General features: G+C 38.1%; 1 protein-coding gene across 1 annotated transcript in view; it reads left to right on the top strand.

The window, feature by feature from the left end:
* Positions 1–19,752: 19,752 nt before the first annotated feature.
* Positions 19,753–25,993, top strand: part of ICA1L (islet cell autoantigen 1 like) — a 34,414-nt gene continuing 28,173 nt past the window's right edge. The window contains exons 1-2 of the mRNA XM_068968804.1: positions 19,753–19,914; positions 22,763–22,835. Of these exons, the coding sequence (XP_068824905.1) occupies positions 19,753–19,914; positions 22,763–22,835 (235 nt within the window). The remainder of the gene's footprint in view (positions 19,915–22,762; positions 22,836–25,993) is intronic.

Genomic DNA, 25,993 nt, shown 5'->3' with positions numbered 1-25,993 from the left:
TAAGCTGTGGATCACTGTGGAATAGCTTATTGGGAAGATAACGTTTAACCATGGTTTGGGGTTTTTTTCTAAGTATGTATTGATTTATTTGGTTCTGACTCAGTTAACGTACTGTAACGTGATATTCCTTTAATGAGCTTCACATCAATATTTATGCAGTAGCCACAGGTGCCTCATCCTTTAGTAGGAGTTAATTATACTAATAATTTACTGGCCAAATAAACATCATCCAATGGTATGTATATATTTTTTATACGACCAAACTTTCTAGTCGCTTTTGTATTCGTATTTGCCTGACATATCCAGTATTCTTTGAAATTTTTTGTATTTATTAGTGCAAAATTATTGTACATCTTGACGTTGAAACAGTTATGTGCAAGAAGTTGTTCTAATTAACAGTAATTAATGTTAGGGTTAGGTGGTTGCTCAGAGATCAGCCAGTCCAAAGTGTAAAAACTGCAAACATAAGACTGGTGGAAAAACTAGGAAGCCATATTTTTTTAGAAATATTTATTATAAAGCAATAAAATTTATACCAATAACTGAACTAGGACAAAATATTAAATATCAGATATAAAGCAGTATTGTCTTGTTCTGTACTATCAAACTATATTTCATTGTGTAGTAGTACATGCTTTTTATTAAAAATTTTCCCTTTTCCTTTGTTGTTTACCTTTCTCAATACTCATTGTGCCTCCTTTAAATTTTTAACAACAACAGATGGGGTGTGTGAAAGACTTTTCGGTATATCTGTGACTGGAAAGATTTCCTCATGTGAACTGGCTTTTGTTATATAATATCCTCATACCCTTTTCCATTGTGTTTTTCTTTCATCTGTTATGAGTTTCCTTTATTCTGAAGTCAGACTTTTCAAACTTCTGCTCGCGTCCAAATTTGCTTTCTATGTAATTCTTTATTGTATTATTATGATGATTTCGCCCTTGTTGAGTCATTTGCAAATATCACTTTAGGTTTAAAGTTTTTTTAATGCATGAACTCTTGATTCAGCCCTTATCTGTCCAGGAATTAATTTTATAGTATACTTAACATGTATTTTAAATAATGCATGTATGTTTATTAATTTCAATGTGGTTTGAAATAATAAAATCTAGAAGCAGTCTAAATATCCATCAATAATAGACCAGTCAAGTAGATTATAGTACATCCGTACAAATGAAATGTTATATATCCATTAAAATTGTATTACAGTTATGTAGAAAATTCCATGTCATATTCTCTTACCCTCAACACTGTACAGTCTCACTTTTATCCATAATGTAATGTGGCTAAGGAGATGCCTGAGGTCAGGATAAATAATTTAACTTGTAGGTGGTCCTCTTTTTTTGTCTAGATCCTAGTAGCATTCTTTCTTTACCCTTTAAAATTCAGCAACATTTCACAGTATATCTTATTCTTGATCATTCTGTATTGATTTTACCTGGAACATGATGAACCCCTTCAGTTTTCAGCTTTGTATTCTTGAATATTTTGGCTTTTCCATGTATCTGTCTTTCTCTGTCCAAGAGTGTTACATAGATTAGATCTCAATTGTTTATATTCCAAATGTATACATCATTTTGTTCTGTCTAACCACTTTGTTTAAATCTAACCACCTTTATCTTACAATCTTCATTCTGAATGGTCTTCCCAGGTTTGTCATCAGTATTATTAACTTAGTTTTCTAAAGTATCTATTCTACTTGGAATTGTTTCTAATGTAGTTTTGAGTCCTCTGGTGTTTTTCTCTTATTTTTCTTTATATATTTAGCTTCCTTTAGCTCTTACTAAAAAAATCTCTTTTATGGAGTTTGTTCCATTTATCTTCAGGCAGATCAGTTTTTCTTTAAACCTGTTCTATGAAGCAATTTTTCAGATGTCTATCTTCTTCCCCTTTCTCGCTTTATGATCCCTCCTTCTTTCTTGTGGCTTCCCTGGTGGCTCAGATGGTAAAGCGTCTGCCTGCAGTGCAGGAAACCCGATTTCGATCCCTGGGTTGGGAAGATCCCCTGGAGAAGGAAATGGCACCCCACTCCAGTATCCTTGCCTGGAAAATCGGCTGCAGTCCTTGGGGTCGCAAAGAGCTGGACACAACTGAGCGACTTCAGTTTCACTTTCTTTTCCTGTAGTGCTACTTTTTCATGTTATTTATTTTGCATGTTATTGTTGGAAAGAGCAGTTCTGTTCTGGCCTGCTTTTTGCCCAAGAGTAGTGAAGTAGTTATTATATATCCCTGTATCTTGGAATAACAGTTTCAGAGTCTACATTGGAGATTGGGTACCTTATTGTGATCTCTTCTTTAATTGGCTTCTTGGGGACACTTTTCATATGCTCTCTTTAAGCGGTTTCCCTTAGCAGGTGTAGTCACTGGTTCCAGAGGCAAGTGAATACTGATTAATCTGTGATTATCTTAGGGTGCTTTTGTCTGCTGTGCAAAGTTCACTACCAGCTCGTTGTTCAGTTTCTCTGCAGCCATTCCTTGCCTCTTGGCAGGGAGAACTAAAAACACCCTGGCTGTTGTAGGGTTTAGGGAGCCCAGTAGATAATACCTCTCACCTTTTTGTTATCCCTTAAGTCTCCGTCTAGTCAAGGCTATGGTTTTTCCAGTGGTCATGTATGGATGTGAGAGTTGGACTGTGAAGAAAGATGAGCGCCAAAGAATTGATGCTTTTGAACTGTGGTGTTGGAGAAGACTCTTGAGAGTCCCTTGGACTGCAAGGAGATCCAACCAGTCCATTCTGAAGCAGATTAACCCTGGGATTTCTTTGGAAGGAATGATGCTAAAGCTGAAACTCCAGTACTTTGGCCACCTCATGCGAAGAGTTGACTCATTGGAAAAGACTGTGATGCTGGGAGGGATTGGGGGCAGGAGGAGAAGGGGACGACAGAGGATGAGATGGCTGGATGGCATCACCAACTCGATGGACGTGACTCTGAGTGAACTCTGGGAGTTGGTGATGGACAGGGAGGCCTGGCGTGCTGCGATTCATGGGGTCTCAAAGAGTCGGACACGACTGAGCAACTGAACTGAACTGAAGATTGATTGTGGTCAAGACCTAGGCAGATGGAGATATACTTTAATATTGAGAGAACTGTTAGAGGATGTGTATCATATCAATGGTCTTTTAATATTTCTGTTTCCTAGTCCATACCTGAAATAGCCCATTCAAGGGAAAGTTTGGGTCTTCATAATAGACACACTTGCCTAAGACTTTTACCTCATTCTGATTAGGTTGCAAGTGGTGGATTAGAGGTTAAAAAAAGACCTAATTCACTAATTCTCTGACTTGATAGATTAACTCTACTCAGTCAAGAAATGTGGACCAGTGGTTAATTCACCAGTCAGGTTTCTCACTGTAGGAGAGAAAGGGCAAGAGGCTGGAAATATTTATAGAAAATTTCCCTTCATAGAAACCAGAAGAGCTTAAAACAAACATTTCCCGCCATAAACACAATGATCTCTTCTTCAGTAGTCTTCTTTGCAAGCATATGATAGTATAGGAAGACAAGCCAAGTAAACTGTCTCCTTAAGTCTGACTGTGCTTGCACAAGAATTCACATCTTCAAGTTAGTGATTAATTATTGGAATTGTTCTTCAGAACCTACTCAATTTGCCAAAACCGAAACTGCTTCAGATTAGAGGAGATGCTGATCAGATTTGGACATCCTCTTTAAATCTAATGCAGACTTCATTGTATCTCACATTTATTCATTGGCTTCAGTGCTATCAGTTCAGTTCAGTCGCTCAGTCGTGTCCGCCTCTTTGCAACCCTATGGACTGCAGTGCACCAGGCTTCCCTATCCATCTCCAACTCCTGGAGCTTGCTCAAACTCATCAAGTTGGTGATGCCACCCAACCATCTCATCCTTTGATCCCTTCTCCTCCTCCCTTCAGTCTTACCTAGCATCAGGGTCTTTTCAGTGAGTCAGTTTTTCACATCAGGTGGCCAAACTATTGAAGCTTCACTTTTAGCACCAGTCCTTCCAATGAATATTCAGGACTTATTTCCTTTAGGATTGACTGGTTTGATATCCTTGCAGTCCTAGGGACTCTCAAGAGTCTTCTCCAACACCACAGTGCAAAAGCATCAATTCTTAGGCACTCAGCTTTCTTTATAGTCCAATTCTCACATCCATACATGACTACTGGAAAAGTCCTAGCTTTGACTATATGGACCTTTGTTGGCAAAATAATGTCTCCGCTTTTTAATATGTTGTCTAGGTTGGTCATAGCTTTTCTTCCAAGGAGCAAGCGTCTTTTAATTTCATGGCTGCAGTCGCCATCTGCAGTGATTTTGGAGTCTAAGAAAATTAATAAAGTCTGTCACTGTTTCCATTGTATCCTCATCTATTTGCCATGAAATGATGGGACCAGATGCCATGATCTTTGTTTGTTGAATGTTGAGTTTTAAGTCAGCTTTTTCACTCTCCTCTTTCACTTTCATCAAGAGGCTGTTTAGTTCCTCTTCACTTTCTTCCATAAAGGTGGTGTCATATGCATATCTGAGGTTATTGATCTATCTCCCAGCAGTCTTGATTCCAGCTTGTGGTTCATCCAGCACAGCATTTCACATGATGTACTCTGCATAGAAGTTAAATAAGCAGGGTGACAATATACAGACTTGACGTACTCCTTTCCCTATTTGGAACCAGTCCATTGTCCCAAGTCCTGTACCAACTGTTGGCTTCTTGACTTGCAAACAGGTTTCTCAGGAGGCAGGTCAAGTGGTCTGGTATAACCATCTTAAAGAATTTTCCACAGTTTGTTGTGATCCACACAGTCAGAGGTTTTGGCGTAGTCAATAAAGCAGAAGTAGATGTTTTTCTGGAGTTCTCTTGCTTTTCTATTATCCAATGGATGTTGGCAATTTGATCTCTGGTTCCTCTGCCTTTTCTAAATCCAGCTTGAACATCTGGAAGTTATTGGTTCACGTACTGCTGAAGCCTAGCTTGGAGAATTTTGAGCATTACTTTGCTACCGTGTGAGATGGGTGCAATTGTGCAGTAGTTTGAGCACTCTTTGGCATTGCCTTTCTTTGGGATTGGAGTGAAAACTGACCTTTTCCAGTCCTGTGGCCACTGCTGAGTTTTCCCAATTTGCTGACATATTGAGTGCAACATTTTCACAGCATCATCTTTTAGGATTTGAAATAGCTCAGCTGGAATTCCATCACCTCTTTATGCTTTGTAAGGCCAACTTAACTTCACACTCCAGGATGTCTGGCTCTAGGTGAATGATCACACCATCATGGTTATCTGGGTCATTAAGATCTTTTCTGTATAGTTCTTCTGTGTATTCTTGCCACTTCTTCTTAATATCTTCTGCTTCTGTTAGGTCCATATCATTTCTGTCCTTTATTGTGCCCATCTTTGTATGATATGTTCCCTTGGTATTGCTGATTTTCTTGAAGCGATCTCTAGTCCGTAACATTCTATTGATTTTCTCTGTTTTTTTGCACTGATCACTGAGGAAGGCTTTCTGATCTCTCCTTGCTGTTCTTTAGAACTATACATTCAGATGGCTCTTATCTTTCCTTTTCTCCTTTACCTTTCACTTCTCTTCTTTTCAGCTATTTGTAAGGCCTCCTCAGACAACCATTTTGCCTTTCTCATTTCTTTTTCTTGGAGGTGGTCTTGATCACCACCTCCTATACAGTGTCATGAACTTCCATCCATAGTTCTTCAGGCACTCTGTCTATCAGATCTAATCCCTTGAATCTATTTGTCACTTCTACTATATAATTGTAAGGGATTTAATTTGGGTCATACCTGAATGGTCAGTGCTATGAGATGTGGTAATTTTTTTCTCATTGGGAACCTAATTTAACAAATAGAGGGATTTTTAAAATGTATTTATCATTGAGATATAGTTCATGTAGAATATTATATAAGTTGCACATCTACAATAATTTTTAAAGGTTATACACCACTAAAACATTGGCTGTATTCCCTGTGATGTGCAATATATCCTTGCAGTTTATTTTATGCATAGGAGTTTGTACCTCTTAATCTCCTACCCCTATTTCCCCCTCCCCTCTTTCCTCTCTTCACTAGTAACCGCTAGTTTTTTTTTCTATATCTGAGTCTGTTTCCTTTTTGTTATATTCCCTAGTTTGCTTTAAATTCCGGTTATAGGTGATACCATAGAGTATTTGTATTTCTCTGACTTATTTTGCTTAGCAAAATAACCTCCAGGTCCAACTATATTGTTGCCAATGACAAAGTTCATTCTTTTATTATGGCTGAGTAGTATTCCACTGTATGTATATATACCATATATTATTTATCCATTTGTCTATTGATGGACATTTAGTAAGTAGAAGTAGAAGTGTTAGTTTCTCAGTCATGTCTGACTCTTTCTGACCCCAAGAACTGTAGCCTGCCAGGTTACTCTGTCCATGGAATTCTCCAGGCAAGAATACTGGAGTGGGTTGCCATTCCCTTGTCCAGGGATTGAACCTGGGTCTCCGACATTGCAGGCAGATTATTTACCTTCTGGGCCTTCAGGGAAGCCCTGGACACTTAAGTTGCTTCCATATCTTGGCAACTGTAAACAATGGTGCTATGAACATTGGGATACATGTCTCTTTTCAAATTAGTGTTTTTATTTTTTTCTGATATGTACACCCAGGAGTGAAATTGCTGGATCATATGGTAGTTCTATTTTTAGTTTTTTGAGAAACTGCCATACTGTTTTCGACAATGACTGTACCAATTTATCTTCTTAGCAACAACGTACAAGGTTTCTTGTTCTCCACATCTTCCCCAGTATTTTTTGTATGTATTCTTTTTTTATGGAAACTTTTCTGATAGGTGTGATGTGATATCTCGTTGTGGAATTTTAATTTGCATTTCCGTGTTGTCTAACCATGTTGAGCATCTTTTCATTAGCCTGTTGGTCATCTGTATGTCTTTGAAAAAATGTCTATTCAGATCTTCTGCCTTTTTAAAACAAAAATTATTTCTTTTCTTGGCTGTGCTGGGTCTTAGTTGTGGCACATGGGATCTTCAATCTTTGTTATGGCATGAGAGAGCTGGTGTGGTGACATGAGAACTCTTAGTTGCAGCGTGTAGGATCTAGTTCCCTGACCAGGGATGGAACCTGGGAGACCTGCATGGGGAGTGCAGAGTCTTAGCCACCGGACCACCAGGGAAATCCCCTTCTGCCTAATTTTAAGGCAAAGAAAATAAAAGCAGGAATAAACAAGTGGGACCTAATTAGATTTAAAAGCTTTGTAGGCAAAGGAAACATAAATGAAATGAGAAGACAACCTACTGGATGGAAGAAAGTATTCTCTCCAGGGAAAGGAATGAGACAGGCATGCACTCATTCCCTCATCTTTTAAATCATTGCTTATCTAATAGGATAAACATATTTTTCTTTCGTTTGTGCTTTAGTTACAAAAGTGATTAAATAACATTTTTGTGTAATGTTACACAAAACATTGGGCTTTTGAAGTCCTTTTGTGAATTGCCTGTTCTTGTTTCACCCTTATTTTTAAATTAGTTTATCTTTTCACTATTGAGTTATAAATTCTCTAATTTAAAAATACTTTTTCTTCTTTATATCTCACTTTATCCAGTTATTTCTTTTCCAGATTTACTTATGGCCCATTTTGTTATATAAATTGGGATATTTCACAATATCTTATGTGATTTCTGTGCCTGGTTCCACCTAAGGTTTCTGGCCCCAAACATTCATCTCTATTTTCACATGTCACTGTTACAAGATTTTAACATTAAAATTTTGAACCATCCTTATACTGACTAAGGATAAAACACTTTTTTTCTCCAAATAGACAGTTAATTATCCCAACAATATTTATTGAATAATATATCCCTTTTCTAGTGATTTGAAATGCTACATTCATTGTAGTGGGCTAAATGTGACCCCCAAAGATAATAGGTCCTAATTCCTGGACTGTGTATATATGACCTCATATGGTATAATTTTTATGGATGTGACTAGGATTAGATTGTGTGAAGGATCTTGAGATTATTCTGGATTGCCTGGGAGGGTCCTAAGAACTATCATAAGTGTCCTCAATTTTTAGAGAGACAGAGAGGGATGAAACACATACAGAGAGGAGGAGGTGATGTGAAGACAGAGGCAGATCGGAGTTACGTTGCTGTTGGCCATGGACTACCAGCAGCCACCAGAAGGTGGAAGAGGGAAGACAGTTTTCTTCCCTAGGGTCGCACAGCAAGTACAGCCTTGCTAAGACCTTAATTCCAGATTTCTGGCCTTTAGAGCTGAGATGGCAAATTTCTATTGTTTTAAGCCACCAACTTTGTGGTAATTTGTTACAGCAGCCCTAGGAAATTAACATATAGACCATATACTACATTCTTTTTATTTTTTTTTAATCTCTCTGTGTATTTCTTTTCATTTGTTTCCACTGTTTTATGGTTCTGGTATCAGTGCCATTCTGTTTTAATCAGTAAGATTCACATTCAGGCTTATTTTTTCATAATTATTATTTTGTTAAAGTTGTACATGTCCATGATGTTTAAAAGTCAAGTGTTAAAAGGATTATAATGTTTAAAAGCAGTTCTCCCATTCCTGCTCCTGCTCCAGTCTCCAGTGTCACATACCTTCACCTCTGTGTTTTCGCTGGTATTTTCTAAATCACATGTTTATCTGCTACATTTTGATTTATTAATTTAAAACATTATCTAACTTTCTATATGGCAGATGAGGACTAGCTCTCCTTCACCACCACAATCCCCTTTTGTTCTTCCCTAGTATAGCTGTGTTATAATTTTATTAAACCAAGTAAATGTTTATGTTACTGTAAACTAATAAGTATCTTTAAAACTTAGTCAAAAAATATTACTGAGATCAGTTTCAAAGCACATACTGCCTATGCTTTCTTCTAGAAGTTTTATGGTTTGGGGTCTTATATTTAAGTCTTTAATCCATTTTAAATTTATTTTTATCATTGAGGAAGTACTCCAGTTTGATTTTTTTTTGCACATAGCTGTCCAGTTTTCCCAAAGCTGTTTATTGAAGAGGCTCTCTTTTTTCCCCACTGGATATTTTTGCCTCCTTTGTCATAGATTAATTACCCATGTAGGTGTGGGTTCATTTCTGAGCTCTTTGTTTTGTTTCATTGATCTGTGTATCTGTTTTAGTGGCAATACCATACTGCTTTGATGACTTTAGCTTTGTCGTATAGTTTGAAAACAAGCAGCATGATCCCTCCAACTTTGTTTGTTCTCAAGACTGTTTTGGCTATTCAGAGTCTTTTGTGTTTCCATACAGATTTAGAATTATTTGTTCTAGTTCTGTGAAAAATGCCATTGGTATTTTGTTAGAATTGCATTGACTCTAGATTTCCTTGAGTAGTATGATCTTTTTAATAGTATTAATTCTTCTGATCCATGAGCACAGCTTATCTTTCCATCTATTTGAGTAGTCTTCAGTTACTTTCATCATCATTCTACAGTTTTCTTAGTATAGGATTTTTACCTCCTTAGATTTATTTCTATATATTTTATTCTTTTTGATGTGATTGTAAGTGGGATTGTTCTTAATTTCTCTTTCAGATAGTTCATTATTAACATATGAAAATACAACAGATTTCTGCATATTAATTTTGTAATCTTCAACTTTACCAAATTCATTAATAGTTTTCTCATGGTATATTTAGGATTTTCTGTGAATAATATCATGTTAGCTGCAAACAGTGACAGTGTGAGGTTGTTGGCAGGAGAGGGGAATAGGAGCTCCCTTAAAAATAATGTGTATGTGATAGTCTTTGTAATAACTAGTTTAACTCCTCAGACCATTTCTGTGGCCATGCCACACAGCTTACAGGATCTTAGTTCTCCATCCAGGGACTGAACCCAGGCAAAAGTAGTGAAAGCTCCGAGCCCTAACCACTGGGCCACCAGGGCATTCCTCTGACTTCTCAGATTTTTTTATGCAGTTAAACTAGTTCTGATGCGTTTCAGATAAGTAAAATTGCGACATAAAAATATAGATGGTGAGGTGAAGTCGCTCAGTCGTGTCCAACTCTTTGCGACCCCATGGACTGTAGCCTACCAGGCTCCTCCGTCCATGGGATTCTCCAGGCAAGAATATTGGAGTGGGTTGCCATTTCCTTCTCCAAGGGATCTTCCCGACCCAGGGATCAAACCCAGGTCTCCCGCATTGGAGGCAGATGCTTTAACCTCTGAGCCACCAGGGAAGCTATATATATAAGTACTTAATATGTAATAATAAATGAATGGTTCTTACTTTGGATAAAGGCTGCTGGTGTTAAATAGTAATCAGTTCCTCGGTTCGGTCTCTCAGTTGTGTCAGACTCTTTGCGACCCCATGGACTGCAGTATGCCAGGCCTCCCTCTGTCCATCACCAACTCCCAGATCTTACTCAAACTCATGTCCATAGAGTCAGTGATACCATCCAATCATCTCATCTCCTGTTGCCCCCTTCTCCTCCCACCTTCAATCTTTCCCAGCATCAGGGTTTTTTCCAATGAGTCAGCTCTTGGCATCAGGTGGCCAAAGTATTGGAGTTTCAGCTTTAACATCAGTCCTTCCAATGAATATTCAGGACTTATTTCCTTTAGGATGGACTGGTTGGATTTCCTTGCAGTCCAAGAGACTCTCAAGAGTCTTCTCCAACCCCACAGTTCAAAAGCATTAGTTCTTCAGTGCTCAGCTTTCTTTATAGTCCAACTCTTATATTCATACATGACTACTGGAAAGACCATAGCTTTGACTAGATAGACCTTTGTTGGCAAAGTAATATCTGTGCTTTTGAATATGCTGTCTAGGTTGGTCATAGCTTTACTTCCAAGGAGCAAGCATCTGTTAATTTCATGGCTGCAGTCACCATCTGCACTGATTTCGGAGCCCAGGAAAATAAAGTTTGTCACTGTTTCCGTTGTTTCCCCATCTGTTTGCCATGAAGTGATGGGACCGGATGTCGTGATCTTAGTTTTCTGAATATTGAGTTTTAAGCCAACTTTTTCACTCTCCTCTTTCACTTTCATCAAGAGGCTGTTTAGTTCCTCTTCACTTTCTGCTATAAGGGTGGTGTCATCTGCATATCTGAGGTTATTGATATTTCTCCCAGCAATCTTAATTCCAGCTTGTGGTTCATCCAGCCCAGCATTTTACATGATATACTCTGCATATAAGTTAAATAAGCAGGGTGACAATATACAGCAGTAAATTTTAAAAAAACAAAAGCAAAAACCTTGATAAGTAAACGTTTTTCATAAGAGTGATACAATAGCTAGTTGTACATGTTAATTGTCGCAGACTTGGAAACTGCAGAAAACTCTCTCATCTGTTACCCCGCTGCAGAGAAAACCTTTGTTGACATTTTGGAGTGTTTTCTTCCCAGTTTTGCCTTCCCTCAAGTTGAATTTACTAGCAAACTCTGAATCTTTCGGGAAATGCTGATTGTATTTGTAAGAAAATTCATGGCTTCAGACCCAGAGTAATCAAGAATACTATATTAATATTAAACAGCAAACTTGTCTAATTTATTTCCTTAATTGCATCAAACAGTGATGTTGTATTTAGTTAAGCCTTCACAGATCATTTTTCTCCAGGGGATTTCAGTGCTTCAGCTTGCGTATTGCCATCGGTCTGTTTTGCTTGTTTCTTAGTGATTACACAGTAATGGAATAAGTAAGGTGAGTACAGAACTACCTCTAAAGAGAAGACTGATTTGTTTTATTCCAATATTTGTATTCCATATCCAGGAGATAGCTGCAAATACAGATTTAAATATTATATTGTGCAAAAATGAATAAAGTGTTCTACGTGATGACTGTGTTCAAGTGAAAAATATTGTACACTCTCTGGAAATAAAGGAGATTATAGACTTCCCCAGCAGTCCCGTGGTTAGGACTCTGTGTGTCCACTGCATGAGGCACAGGTTTGATCCCTAATCAGGCAAGTAAGATCCTGCATGCCCTGTGGTGAAGCCAGAAAAAGAAAAATAAAGGAAATTTCTAGTTTAGATGGCATAGTAAGTTTTGCATCAAACTCATAGTAATTATAAAAAACAAAACAAAGCCCAGAAAGTTTATCTTGGCTAGATAATAAGATAAACATGGACTAGAAACCAAATAGAAGGACAGAGAGGTGAGTGGACTGGAACAAATGGTGTGAGCTCCCAATATAACATTAGGTCCTTGTTTCTGGGAATTCAGTTTCTGTAGCTTAGTAGAAATTAAAAGTGTTTCACCTGCAGTGGTCCTTCAATAACCTGAATAAACCAAAGGTATTTCAGATAGCACTGCATCAGTTCAGTCAGTTCAGTTCAGTCACTCAGTCGTGTCCGACTCTTTGGGACCCCATGAATCGCAGCACGCCAGGCCTCCCTGTCCATCACCATCTCCCAGAGTTCACTCAGACTCACGTCCATCGAGTCGGTGATGCCATCCAGCCATCTCATCCTCTGTCGTCCCCTTCTCCTCCTGCCCCCAATCCCTCCCAGCATCAGAGTCTTTTCCAGTGAATCAACTCTTTGCATGAGATGCCCAATGTACTGGAGTTTCAGCTTTAGCATCATTCCTTCCAAAGAACACCCAGGATTGATGATCTCCTTCAGAATGGACTGGTTGGATCTCCTTGCAGTCCAAGGGACTCTCAAGAGTCTTCTCCAACACCACAGTATCAGGGGCCCTAAAATATCAGTAGAAACCCTGAAAGTTAAGTGGAGACAACTAAGGATTATAGGTCTAGTGATCTATAATCACTAGATAACAACGATTAACCAGAGACAGGAAGAAAGAAAAAAGTAAAGATTATATAATAAGCTTGTAGAATTCAGCCAATAAAATCAATATTTGGAACATGAATTTACTCCAGGTAAAAAGTCTAAGAATTCTATGTATTTAGAGTGCTAAAGAGAAAAATTATGTAATGATGTTATTAAAAAGGATACAAAATTACAATATTAAAAAGTCAATTAGAAATCTTGGACATTAAAAAAGAAAAAGTCACTGGATTAAAAAAAAAAAACCTCAGTAAGTGGAATGAACTCTAGTTGGACAGAATTGAAAAGAGAATTTATAAATTGGAAGGTTGTACTAAAGAACTTGTCCAAAATATAGGACAGAAAAACATATATAAAAATGAACCATTTTTATCCAAAACATAGGACATATCAAGAATAACACCCAATAGAAGATTCAGATAAAAAGAAGAAACTGGCTGAAAAGGAATATTTGAAGGGAGAATAGCTTAGAACTTTCTAGTGCAAAAGGTTGAGATATAAACCTCCATAATGGAAAAAAACTCTACATAAATGCATCTTAGACAACCTCAGGACATCACAGATTAAAACACTTTTTCAAAGATTTAAAGAGAAAAAGGAGGGACAGTAAGAATGCATTAAAAAAATGCATTCAGATAAAAAGGCACACATCAAACACATTAGAATGATTGTGAGGGGAGATGGATATGAGGAAGGGGTTAAAAAAGGAAAGTACAAGTAAGTGAAGAAACAAAATAATGAGTCTTGTACGGATCGATAATGATAGCTTTAAAAAAAAAGGAAAGTTGTTGCCAGTCTTATATTTTTGTAAACAATTAAACTGTCATTTATGAATGCAGGCAAAATAGAGATTCATAGGTACCAAAAAAGAGAATTTCTCCCTACAGAACTCACTAAAAGAACTTTTAAAGTATTGTCCTATATAAGGGGAAAGAAGGAAAGTATAAGATAAAAGAAATAATCTTCTTCCACTTCCCATTGGGGAAGCCTGCCATAAACCGAATTACCTGACTGGTTGGTGAATTTGTTTAGTACTGATGCTCAGTTAGGAGGACCAGTTACCGCACACTAAACTATATTCACAAACTTTGCTATTATCTGTAAATATATATATACACACACACACACACACACACACACACACATATATATAGGCCTCGAGATACTATACTACATTATTTGTTTCTTACTAGTTTAGACTAATTTGACTTCCCTGGTGGCTCAGACGGTAAAGCGTCTGTCTACAATGTGGGAGACCAGGGTTCAAGCCCTGGGTTGGGAAGATCCCCTGGAGAAGGAAATGGCAATCCACTCCAGTACTATTGCCTGGAAAATCCCATGGACAGAGGAGCCTGGTAGGCTACAGTCTATGGGGTCACAAAGAGTTAGACACGACTGAGTGACTTCACTTTCACCTTTCACTTTAGACTAATTCAGGGAAAAGGTATACCATTTTTTGGGTCCCCTCAAAGATCCCACAATTTCATGTAATGATGCGAACATCAGGAAATAAAAATGTGGAATTGAGTAAATAAAATATACAGATAGAAAGAGCTTTGTGAGACTAGGAGATGTGCTACTTATAAAAGCATCTATAGACAAAAAATACTTAGGAATAAATTAAAAGCAGTAAACTTATACTTAAAAAAAACTTCAGAACACTGCTGAGAGAAATCAAAGAAGACCTAAATAAATGGAGATACATACTATATTCATGAGTTGAAAGACTCAAAAATTATTAAGATGCCAGTCCTTCACAAACTGATCTGCAGATTCAGTGCCATCCCAGTCTAAATCTTAGAATTCTACATCTCAATAGTAAAAACAAAAAAACAAAGACTACCCAATTTAAACATGGGCAAAAGACTTAAAACAGTGGAGCATTTACAGAAGGCCAGTTGGCACATGAAAAAGTATTCACTACCATCAGTCATCAGAAAAAGACACATTAAAGCCATAAGGAAATACCAATACACAACTGGAATGGATAAAACTAAGAAGTCTGCCAACATTAAGTGCTACTGAGATTGTGGAACAATTGTAACTCTCACACATTGCTAATGGGAATGTAAAATGACAATTTTTTATAAAGTGTACACCAATCCTTTGACAGAAAAATCCATTTATAGGTTTTATCAAAGGGAAGTGAAACATTTGCCCATGAAAAGACTTGTTTAGGCATGTTCATAGCAGATTTATTTACAATTAATTCCAAGTTGAAAGTTAAAATATGGTGTTAATATTCATACAATGGATTACTATTCAGTGATAAGAAAGAAGGAAGTAGGAAAGGGAAACTAAGGTGAAAAAAAAGCAAAACATTACGTGTGGTAGGTTAGGCATTCGCTGGAAAAGGATACAAGGGAAATTTCTGGGGTGCTGGAAATGTTCTATAGCATAATACCTATTTGTCAAAAGTATATAGCTAAAAATTATACAATTCAATGTATGGAAATATAACCAAAAGGAATCATATAATGGTGATGAAAATGATTATGGAATAAGGTGGTAGGGAAGACATATAAATGACCAAAAATGACAGAATGATGACTGAGCCACCATTTCACTGTTGTCCGTGTATGTTAAACTATATAAAACTTTTGAAGAAATTAAGAAAAAAGACAAGTCTTATGTTTGCTCAGACAATTCCAGTCATCTCTTTACTGGAAGATGCAAATTACTGTTGTAATTTCCCTTTAGAATTTGTTAGCAGCAGCATTTCTAAAAGTCCCCAGCCATGAATTGTCTCAGTTCTTTATCTGATAATGTCTTTATTTTGATTTCATTTTTAAAGGACAGTTTCAATAGAGAATTATGAGTTGATAGTTTTTCTTTCTTTCAACACCTTAAATTTATCCTTCCATTACAGTCTGGGCTTTGTTGTTTTCCTTGAGAACTTGTATCTCATTTATGCATTTGTTCCCCCTTTGTGTAATACACCATTTTTCTCTGCTTCAGGATAGGTTTTTCTCTTTGGATTTAAGCAGTTTATCTAGGCTGTGCCTATTTGTGGTTTTCATTGTGTTAATCTAACTCAACCCACCCCCCAATGGCAAGCAGATTTAGCAGTACCCTCTGTCAAAAACAGCTTCCCTGGTGGCTCAGATAGTAAAGAGTCTGTCTGTAGTGCAGGAGACTCGGGATTGATCCCTGGGTCAGAAGATCCCCTGGAGAAGGAAATGGCTACCCACTTCAGTCTTACCTGGAAAATTCCATGTACAGAGGAACCTGACGGGTTACAGTCAGGGTTGCAGAGTCAGACTTGGCTGAGCAACTAACATTTCATTTCGATCAAAAAACCACAGATGTGCAGATCTCACCTTTCTCAGATTTACCTACCCAGCCACTGCGTTCCCTTTGCCAGGGAATGTGTGCTCTCTGCAGGCAGGATAGATTTCAAACAGGAAAGGGAGGACTAAGTTTATCAGTCTGAAATCCAATCAGATAGGGCTTCCTAAGCGGGTAAAGAATCTGCCTGCAATGCAGGAGACCTGGGTTTGATCCTTGGGTCAGGAAGATCTTCTGGAGAAGGAAATGGCAACCCACTCCAGTATTCTTGCTTGAAGAATCCCATGGACAAAGGAGCCTGGCAGGCTGCAGTCCATCGTGTTGCAAGAGTTGGACATGACTTGGCGTCTAAACCACCACCAATCAGATAAGTTACTCTTTGTCTCCTATGAAGAAACTAGTAAGGGAGTGGAGACAGGCCTGGGATATACTTTTTTTTTTTTTTCAGGCGTATACTTTTGAGCTACATTAGCATGTGAGTTGGGGTAGGGAAGAGATCTTCTCTTCTGATACTGTGAAGACTTGTACTCTTCACTGATTTTGCCGAAGCCTGCATCCCTAGTGGCTCAGTTCAGTTCAGTTCAGTCACTCAGTCGTGTCTGACTCTTTGTGACCCCATGAACCACAGCACGCCAGCCTCCCTGTCCATCACCAACTCCCGGAGTCTATCCAAACCCATATCCATTGAGTCGGTGATGCCATCCAACCATCTCATCCTCTGTTATCCCCTTCTCCTCCTGCCCTTAATCTTTCCCAGCGTCAGGGTCTTTTCAAATAAGTCAGCTCTTCGCATCAGGTGGCCGAAGTATTGGAGTTTCAGCTTTGAAATTAGTCCTACCAATGAACCCAGGACTGATCTCCTTTAGGATGGACTGGTTGGATCTCCTTGCAGTCCCAAGAGACTCTAAAGAGTCTTCTCCAACACCACAGTTCAAAAGCATCAATTCTTCAGCACTCAGCTTTCTTTATAGTCCAACTCTCACATTCATACATGACCACTGGAAAAACCATAGCCTTGACTAGACGGAGCTTTGTTAGCAAAGTAATGTCTCTGCTTTTTAATATGCTTTCTAGGTTGGTCATAACTGTCCTTCAAGGAGTAAGCGTCTTTTAAATTCATGGCTGCAATCATCATCTGCAGTGATTTTGGAGGCCAGAAAAATAAAGTCTGCCACTGTTTCCCCATCTGTTTGCCATGAAGTGATGGGACTGGATGTCATGATCTTTGTTTTCTGAATGTTGAGCTTTAAGCCAACTTTTTCACTCTCCTCTTTCACTTTCATCAAGAGGCTTTTTAGTTCTTCTTCACTTTCTGCCATGAGGGTGGTGTCATCTGCATATCTGAGGTTATTGATATTTCTCCCAGCAATCTTGATTCCAGATTGTGCTTTTTCCAGCCCAGCGTTTCTCATGATGTACTCTGCATAGAAGTTAAATAAGCAGGGTGACAATATACAGTGTTGACGTACTCCTTTTCCTATTTGGAACCAGTCTGTTGTTCCATGTCCAGTTCTAACTGTTGCTTCCTAACTTGCATACAGGTTTCTCAAGAGGCAGGTCAGGTGGTCTGGTATTCCCATCTCTTGAAGAATTTTCCACAGTTTATTGTGATCCACACAGTCAAAAGCTTTGGCATAGTCAGTAAAGCAGAAATAGATGTTTTTCTGGAACTCTCTTGCTTTTTTGATGATCCAGCAGATGTTGGCGATTTGATCTCTGGTTCCTCTGCCTTTCCTAAAACCAGCTTGAACATCTGGAAGTTCACAGTTCACATATTGCTGAAGCCTGGCTTGGAAGGTTTTGAGCATTACTTTACTAGCGTGTGAAATGAGTGCAATTGTGCAGTAGTTTGAGCATTCTTTGACATTGCCCTTCTTAGCTCAGTGGTAAAGAATTAGCCTGCCAACGCAGGAGACTCAGGTTCAATCCCTGGGTTGGGAAGATCCCCGGGAAAGAAAATGGCAACCCACTCCAGTATTCTTGCCTCGGAAATCTCATGGATAGAGGAGCCTGGCAGGCCACAGTCCATGGGGTGGGTTGCAAAGGGTCAGATACAGCTTTGCAACTAAACAGCAAGAACAGAGCATTATTGTAGTTGAAGAGGCCAGCAGTTTGTCATATAATGACCCTCATGCTGATGGGATGGGAAAACTAATTGAAAAACCATCAAGAGCAACTAAAGACAGGCAGAAATTGAAGAGGGGAAATAAGCTGCAAGTTTTCCCTCAAGACTGTGTCAGACAGTGTAATGCTTACATCAAGTCCATTACCCCTCTGTGCTGCTTTCTATCCCAAATCATGTCCAGCCAAGGTACCAACATAGCACACGAGAGATTGTACGGTTAAATGATGACTGATCTCTATGTCCAGAAATCCAGTAGGATACACAAAGGAGAATATCCAGCAAGTATCTGGAAGAGTGGCCACCTGTGGACTTTATATTTTTGTCTTTGTTCCATATAATGCTTTTTATGTAAACCTACTTTGTCTGATATTAATGCAGCCATCCCCGCTTTCATTGTCTTTGCACTATATTTACCTGGAATGTCTTAACTAATACTTCTCTCTATCATCTTATTTTCGGTGGATCCCGAATAGCATGTAGTCGGATATAATATTTTGGTTTTTTTAATGATTTGAGATTAAAGAATCTATTATTTAAGCGGAAACTTGCATTTATTATACTAAATAGTATAACTGTTCTTATTCAGTGATCTTCATTTGCACTATTTATGCTGCCTTGCTCCTGTTGTTTCAATCTTCTTTTGCTTTTGCTAGTTTTTCTTGTTGCCTTGTTTTGCTCCTAGTAATTTAGAAATTAGACACCCTATTTTTATTTGATTAGTAATTACTTCAAAGTAAAAAGAAAGGAAACTTCTGTTTCTTTCCCAACATTAAGAATACATTAGTCATCTGCTGATTCCCCTCGAAATGAGTCACACAGTTTAGTACCTCCTTTTGTTCCTACTCCCACCATTGATTGGAATAATTTGGGCTTTTAAAACTCTTATTATTATTTCTTTTTTTTTTTTACATTTCATTAAGGAACACTTCACATTTGCATTTCCTAAATGTAGCCATGTTAGCCTTGTTAAGAACAATTACTTAGACATTAATTTTTAAGTTTACAAATGGATTCAGTTTTCACCTCTTTCTTTTACAACGTGTGTCCCTTACACTTAAGATATTTATTTTTTAATTTATTGGATGCTAAAATATTCCTTTACGTGACTTTTAAAGAAGACTATGTATCTGAATCTTTGCATAGCTGAGGATATACAATAAATGTGTTTTCTTCTGAAATAGCAGTTAATCCATAGGAAGTTTTCCTGAGGAAATAATAGCAGCATGCAGAGATGTGTATATAAGTTCATTTGTCAGTATTTTTACAAAAGCAAAAATTAGAAACTAAAAAGTGTCTGCAAGTAGACACTTGGTTGAACAAAAAATTATTTCCAGTCATTATTGGAAAATCATAACAGTTGATCATTTTGTTACCTAATTATTATGTCATTAATCTCTCTGCCTGTTATTTATGCAAGTTATAATTAAAATATAAATTGAGACTATACAAAGTAAACATTAGCATGTTTATCTGTTAACATTAATACTCTATTTAGTATCTGTTTCAGTTTTTCAACTAAATACTGGCTAAATAGATACTTATTATTGAAAATATGTTTAAAGAAATTTAATTTTAGTCTGTTTTTTCTAGTCACTCCATGGATTTTTTTGGGCAGCACAGACCAGAAGATAACCAGTCAGTTGTCAGTAGAATGCAGAAGAAATACTGGAAAACCAAACAGGTCTTCATCAAAGCAACCGGAAAGAAGGAGGATGAGCATGTGGTGGCATCTGATGCTGAACTGGATGCTAAACTTGAGGTAAGTTCTTATAAGGATTCCACGTATTGCATATAACTTGTTATTATTTGGGACTACTAGGGGGACTATGACAAGCTTTCACACTGAAGAGCTGACCTGGATACATGTAGAATTTGATAATAGAATAGTTGTATCCATTTGTTCATCAGATCTTCTGGATAAGCAAGCCATAACTGTCACAAATTGTGCACTGGCGGAGCTGGAGTTCATATTAGGTAAATCATGAACTAGATAGTTTCTCTGGCACTGGTGTAATACTTTCTGTGCTATGTAAGTGACTTAAGTATATTCCTAACTGGGACCATATGCTCATTGTGTATCGTGTCACTGGTATTTTGTACTACTTTTATCTGAAGTCTATACCTCACTGACATAGTGATAATTATAGATTAACTGAAATCAAATAGTGAGTGAGGATTTTACAAGTTGGAGTTTTTGTTTCTCTTATTAAGGATGGAGTTAATTGAAGTATGCCATAATGTATTTTTGGCTGTCTTTTTATTTTAAATAAAAGGAATAATTAACATGAAACACCTTTAAACCTATATGTAATCTTATAGTTTTAAGTAATCAAGCTAATTAGAAGAAAGGTCTCATGTATATTAATGAAGTCTGAATTTTTTAATGCACATTTGCTAATTCCATGTGTATATCCTAATTTAGGTAACCTTTTACAAACATTTCTAGCCAGAGGCTCTGTTATGCCTGAAATATAATGATTTGTTGGGATTCTTAAAAATATAGGTCTAATATTATAGGTCTAATAAATAAATATAGGTCTAATAAAATAGGTCTTAATTTACTAAGTAATTTTTTCTATAAAAATAAACTTTTACCACTGCCATAACAAATATGAAAATAAAAATTATTTCTATTTAACCAGATTTTACTATTTCTGTTAAAAAGTATTCCTCTTAGGATTGAGTGACAAATTGTGGGAAAAAAAGTAAGGGACTTTATTATAAGTAATATGTTTTAGCACTAAGGGAACTCTTCACTGCCCATTCATATATTCCCACAGAAGTAGTTTTTTGTGTGTTGTTTCACACTGATAGGTAATCTGTGGGTGACATTTTATATTCAGTGTTATTTTTGTCCATTAGAGAATTATTTGGAATCAGCCAAGAACTTTCTCCCACAATTGTATTATCTTTTTTAAGAATGAGAAATATTTTCAAGTATACATATGCATCAAGTATGTACTTAGATTATCATGTTGTACACTTTAAATATGTTACAATTTTATACCTCACTAAAACACAAAAATATTTTTGTTGTAAAAATGAAAAGCAATAATATATATCTTTCAAGGACCCATGGGTGGGAAATCAACCATAACTGCTTCATCATAGTGTTAATAGAACTATTATTTTTGTATTATTTTCTAATCTCCTTCCACATGGACTTACAGCAGCTTTGGCTTCCCTGGTAGCTCAGATGGTAAAGAATCTTCCTGTGATGCAGGAGACCCAAGTTTGATCCCTGGGTTGGGAAGATCCCATAAGGAAGGAAATGGCAACCCTGCTCCAGTATTCTTGCCTGGAGAATTCCATGGACAGAGGAGCCTGGTGGCTACAGTCTGTTGGGTTGCAAACAGTCGGACACAACTGAGCAAGTTAACACACACACAAACACATATACCAAGTGCAATTCAAACATACTTAGATTTATGTGGAAAATTGATGGTCGCTCCTGCATTTAGAATTTAGTATCTGTTATCAGTCTTCCTTTGGCATGATCAAACGTCAAAAGAAAAGCAAAACTACTATAGAGATGGGCTTCCCTGGCGGCTCAGTTGGCAAGGAACCCACCACAATGCAGGAGACCCCTGCACTGTTTGATTCCTGGGTCGGGAAGATGCCCTGGAGAAGGCATAGGCTACCCACTCCAGTATTCTTGGGCTCCCCTGGTGGCTCAGCTGGTAACGAATCCACCTGCACTGGGGGAGACCTGGGTTCAAACCCTGGGTTGGGAAGATCCCCTGAAGAAGGGAAAGGCTACATACTCCAGTATTCTGGCCTGGAAAATTCCATGGAATAAATTCTGTATAGTCCATGGGGTCACAAAGAGTCAGACACGACTGAGCAACTTTCACTTTCACTTTCTCTGGTGGCCCAGTCAGTAAAGAATCTGCCTACAATGCGAAAGACCTGGGTGTGATCCCTGTGTTGGGAAGATCCCCTGGAGGAGGGCATGGCAACCCACTCCAGTATTCTTGCCTGGAGAATCCATGCACAGAGGAGCCTGGCAGGCTGTAGTCCATGGGGTCACAAAGAGTTGGACACGACTGAGCAACTAAGTTTGAAATGGGAGTCTGTTAGATATTTTATTCTTTTGTTAGCTATTGGCAGCGGTCGTAATGAAGGGATTAATATTCATGGAAAATTCTAAACAAAAATAATCTGAAAGTTTGTTGTTATAACAACATTATTTAATTTTTATGGTAAATCCATTGACCTATTTTTCTTAGACCAATATTGGAGAAAAGCCAGACTCTAAGTTACTTAATATTTTCTAAAACTGTCTATACTCTTTTCATCTGTGGTAGACAGTATTTAATGTACATTTTTAAATTGCTATTTAGATAGTTTGGAGCTGAGGGGAGGACAAACTCCACAGTCATAAATTTTTATTAGCTTCCATGTATTTATCATGATTTCTTCCAACTCTAATGGGAGAAAGCTAAATGTACTTTCTACATCTGAAATAAAACCAAAACTGAAGTATATCACAGTCAAGGAAAATAGACAATACCTATAAGAAAATGTTTTGCTTTTGAAGTGTTTTTTTATATTTTGTATTTGTTTATGGTTCTTTAAATTGTCCTAATAAAATTTATATTTCAAAGGTTTTTCACTCCATTCAAGAGACATGTACTGAACTTCTGAAGATAGTTGAGAAATATCAGCTAAGACTCAATGGTATGAAATCATAGATATCTATCCACCAACAATTCCTGCTTAAAATAAATATTCATTTGCATTTTTTGAAGATGAAAGATTTAATGTAAAAATAGTAATTTACTGAACTATTTTGGGATTGTTTCTTATGACAAAAATGAATATTTACAGTGATCTACCCTGAAATCCCCCAGCATGCTCAGTTCATCAAATCCTCTGACACAGATTGATTTTGCTGAGTTTAGTTTTCCTTCCCAGAGTCTTAAGTGGATTTTTTTCCCATCATTTAAAAGCTCTTTCTCAACCCCTACTTGCTCTAGCAGTTCCCCTTCATTCCTCTGCTCCTTTCACAGGAAATTTTGACGTAATTTTCTGTGCACACAGCCTCTATTCCTTCTTCTCCTCTGCTCACCCCAGTCAAGTTTTCATCCCCATCACTCCACCAAATCCCTCTTGTCATAGTTGTGAAGAACTTAATTCTGGGACCAATTCTCAGTCGTTGTCACATTGTTTAACACAGTTGATTATTCCCTCCTCCTTGAGACACTCTACTCTCTTCACTTGGCTTCCAGGTACCCGCATTCCTGGATTTCTTCTCAACGGCCGTTCCTTCTCAGTATCCTGTGACTGCTGGAATCTCCTCTCTTCTTCGCCTCTTCTGGTTAGAACGCAATCTTTGAGTCTCCCCTCCTGCCTTGTACGGGCTTCCCTGGTGGCTCAGACGGTAAAGCGTCTGCCTTCAGTGCAGGAGACCCGGGTTCAATCCCTGGGTTGGGAAGATCCCCTGGAGAAGGAAATGGCAACCCACTCCAGTACTCTTGTCTGGAAAATTCCATGGGCTGAGGAGCCTGGTAGGCTACAGTCCATGGGATCACAAAGAGTCGGACACAACTGAGCGACTTCAGTTTCCTGCCTTATTTATAGTTCCCTACTGGGCGTGGCCACCTCTCTGATCCTGGTTTCTTCCTTGGTCTCATCTCCTAAAACTCTGTCCTTCTGAGCCATTAATCTCCTCTACAATAGTCTATCTGCATACCTACTCCTCTTTAGGTATTTGGTCAAGTGTCCTCTTATTAGTGAGTCCTTCTCTGACTCCCATATCTGAAATATACCCCTCTTTCTCATCAATCGCTGTCTACTTAACAATAGCACTTAACAGTATTCAACATCCTGTATATTTTATCTGTTGTTTTTCTCACCACCACTAGAGTATTCTCTCCTTCAGGATAGAAATTGATGTGTTTATCTCTGTCCCTCCTAGCCTGGAAACATTGTCCAGCATGTAGTCCATATGCTGTGCATCTTTGCTCGAAGAATGGTTTCTTTGTGCGGCAATCTAAATTAGTCTCAAAAGTTGATAATCAAAGTTCATATATTGTCCCATTAAGGCAAGAAATCCATTATAGCATGGTAATTTTTTTACTGCCTGCCATGTGTAAAACTATGTATTTTTCCCCAGGAAACAGTTGGAGAAACAACTTTCTGTAATAAAATAAGAGACAAAGAATAGTATGTAATTGAATTCAGGATTGTGATGCAGACTTGCCTCTGAATTCTCTTGGAGTAAAAAATAACTGTATTAGAGAGATTGGTAAAGGTAGCTACTTAGATGGGAATGGAAGTAAAACTCAAAGGGTTTGGGGACTAAAGTTGAAGGGTGAGAACAGTCTGCATGACAGAAGAGTTTGTAAAGGAGAATAATAGGGTGATATACGAGCAAAGGAAGGTCCCAGTCGGATTGCTAAGGACCTTGAATATTTTACCAAGCAGTAAAATGGACCAAGAGAGTCACTGAATCAAGCAGTCGCTGGACCAAGGGAGTTCTGTGATGGAAATGTGAGGAGACACTGGCCGGTTTGTGCACCCTGCATTTCGTCCTGGAATCACCAGATCGTTTAGCATGCCGGTGGAGCATTTCAGGGAAGCCTGAAGACAGGGAAGCCTGGTGTGCTAAAGTCCATGGGGTCACAAAGAGTCAGACACACTGAGTGACTGAACAACAATAACAAGAAAGTATATGATAAAATCTATATCTGCACATGTCTTTATCCTGAAATGTCCCAGTTCAGTTCAGTCGCTCAGTCGTGTCCAACTCTTTGCAACCTCGTGAACTATACCACGCCAGGCTTCCCTGTCCTTCAACATCTCCCAGAACTTGCTCAAACTCATGTGCATTGAGTTGGTGATGCCATCCAACCATTTCATCCTCTGTCATCCCCTTCTCCTCCTGCCTTCAATCTTTCCCAGCATCAGGGTCTTTTCTAATGAGTCAGCTGTTCGCATCAGGTGGCCAGAGTACTGGAGCTTCAGCATCAGTCTTTCCAATGAATATTCAGAACTGATTTCCTTGACAATTGGCTGGTTTGATCTCCTTGCAGTCCAAGGCACTCTCAAGAATCTTCTCTAACACCACAGTCAAAAGCATCAATCCTTTGGCGCTCAGCCTTCTTTATGGTCCAACTCTCACCTCCATACATGACCACTGGAAAAACCATAGCTATGACTAGACAGATCTTTGTTGGTAAAGTACTGTCTCTGCTTTTTAATATGCTGTCTAGGTTTGTCATAGTTTTCTCTTTAAGATTGTATATAACTGTGTCACTTCTTGAAGACTATTTGGTTAATAGATCTTCTGTTGAGACTAACATCGGACAATTGCATAGATTCTTCCAGCACTATAAACCTTTATGAGAATCTCTTGACTGGGGAAGGACACATAGGAGTAGGGTCTTGGTGGGTTTTGGCATCAGGTCTCAACACCAAATCAGCGCAGACTCAGCTTCATCTCCTTCCCTTCTGCACTGATAAGGATGAGGCTCAGTTACGGTTAATGTTCAGTTGATATTTGATAAGGAGGTGGTCCATGTTTTGTGAGGCTTTTCTGGATCATCATGTACAAATTAATATTTTTTTCTAGTGGTTTTCATTGAGGTATATTTTATGAATTTTGTAAAGTTCTGATTCAGAGGAAATGTGTAACCGGTACATCTCTGAAGTAATCGGAATATTAACAAGAATCCTCAGATCCAGTCCCCTCTTGATCAGGCAAGCTGTTCATAAAGCAGCACATGTTTCTTTCAGACGAGACTACAGATGTGTAGACGCCCTCTCCCAAACACCGCCGTGCCCTCCCAGGGACTTCCTTGTAGGCACCACTGGTGGAAGGACTAGAGAGGGGC

Source organism: Capricornis sumatraensis, chromosome 3 (assembly GCF_032405125.1).
Source record: "Capricornis sumatraensis isolate serow.1 chromosome 3, serow.2, whole genome shotgun sequence".
Taxonomy (NCBI): Eukaryota; Metazoa; Chordata; class Mammalia; order Artiodactyla; family Bovidae; genus Capricornis; species Capricornis sumatraensis.
This window is presented reverse-complemented; position numbering and strand designations above follow the sequence as displayed.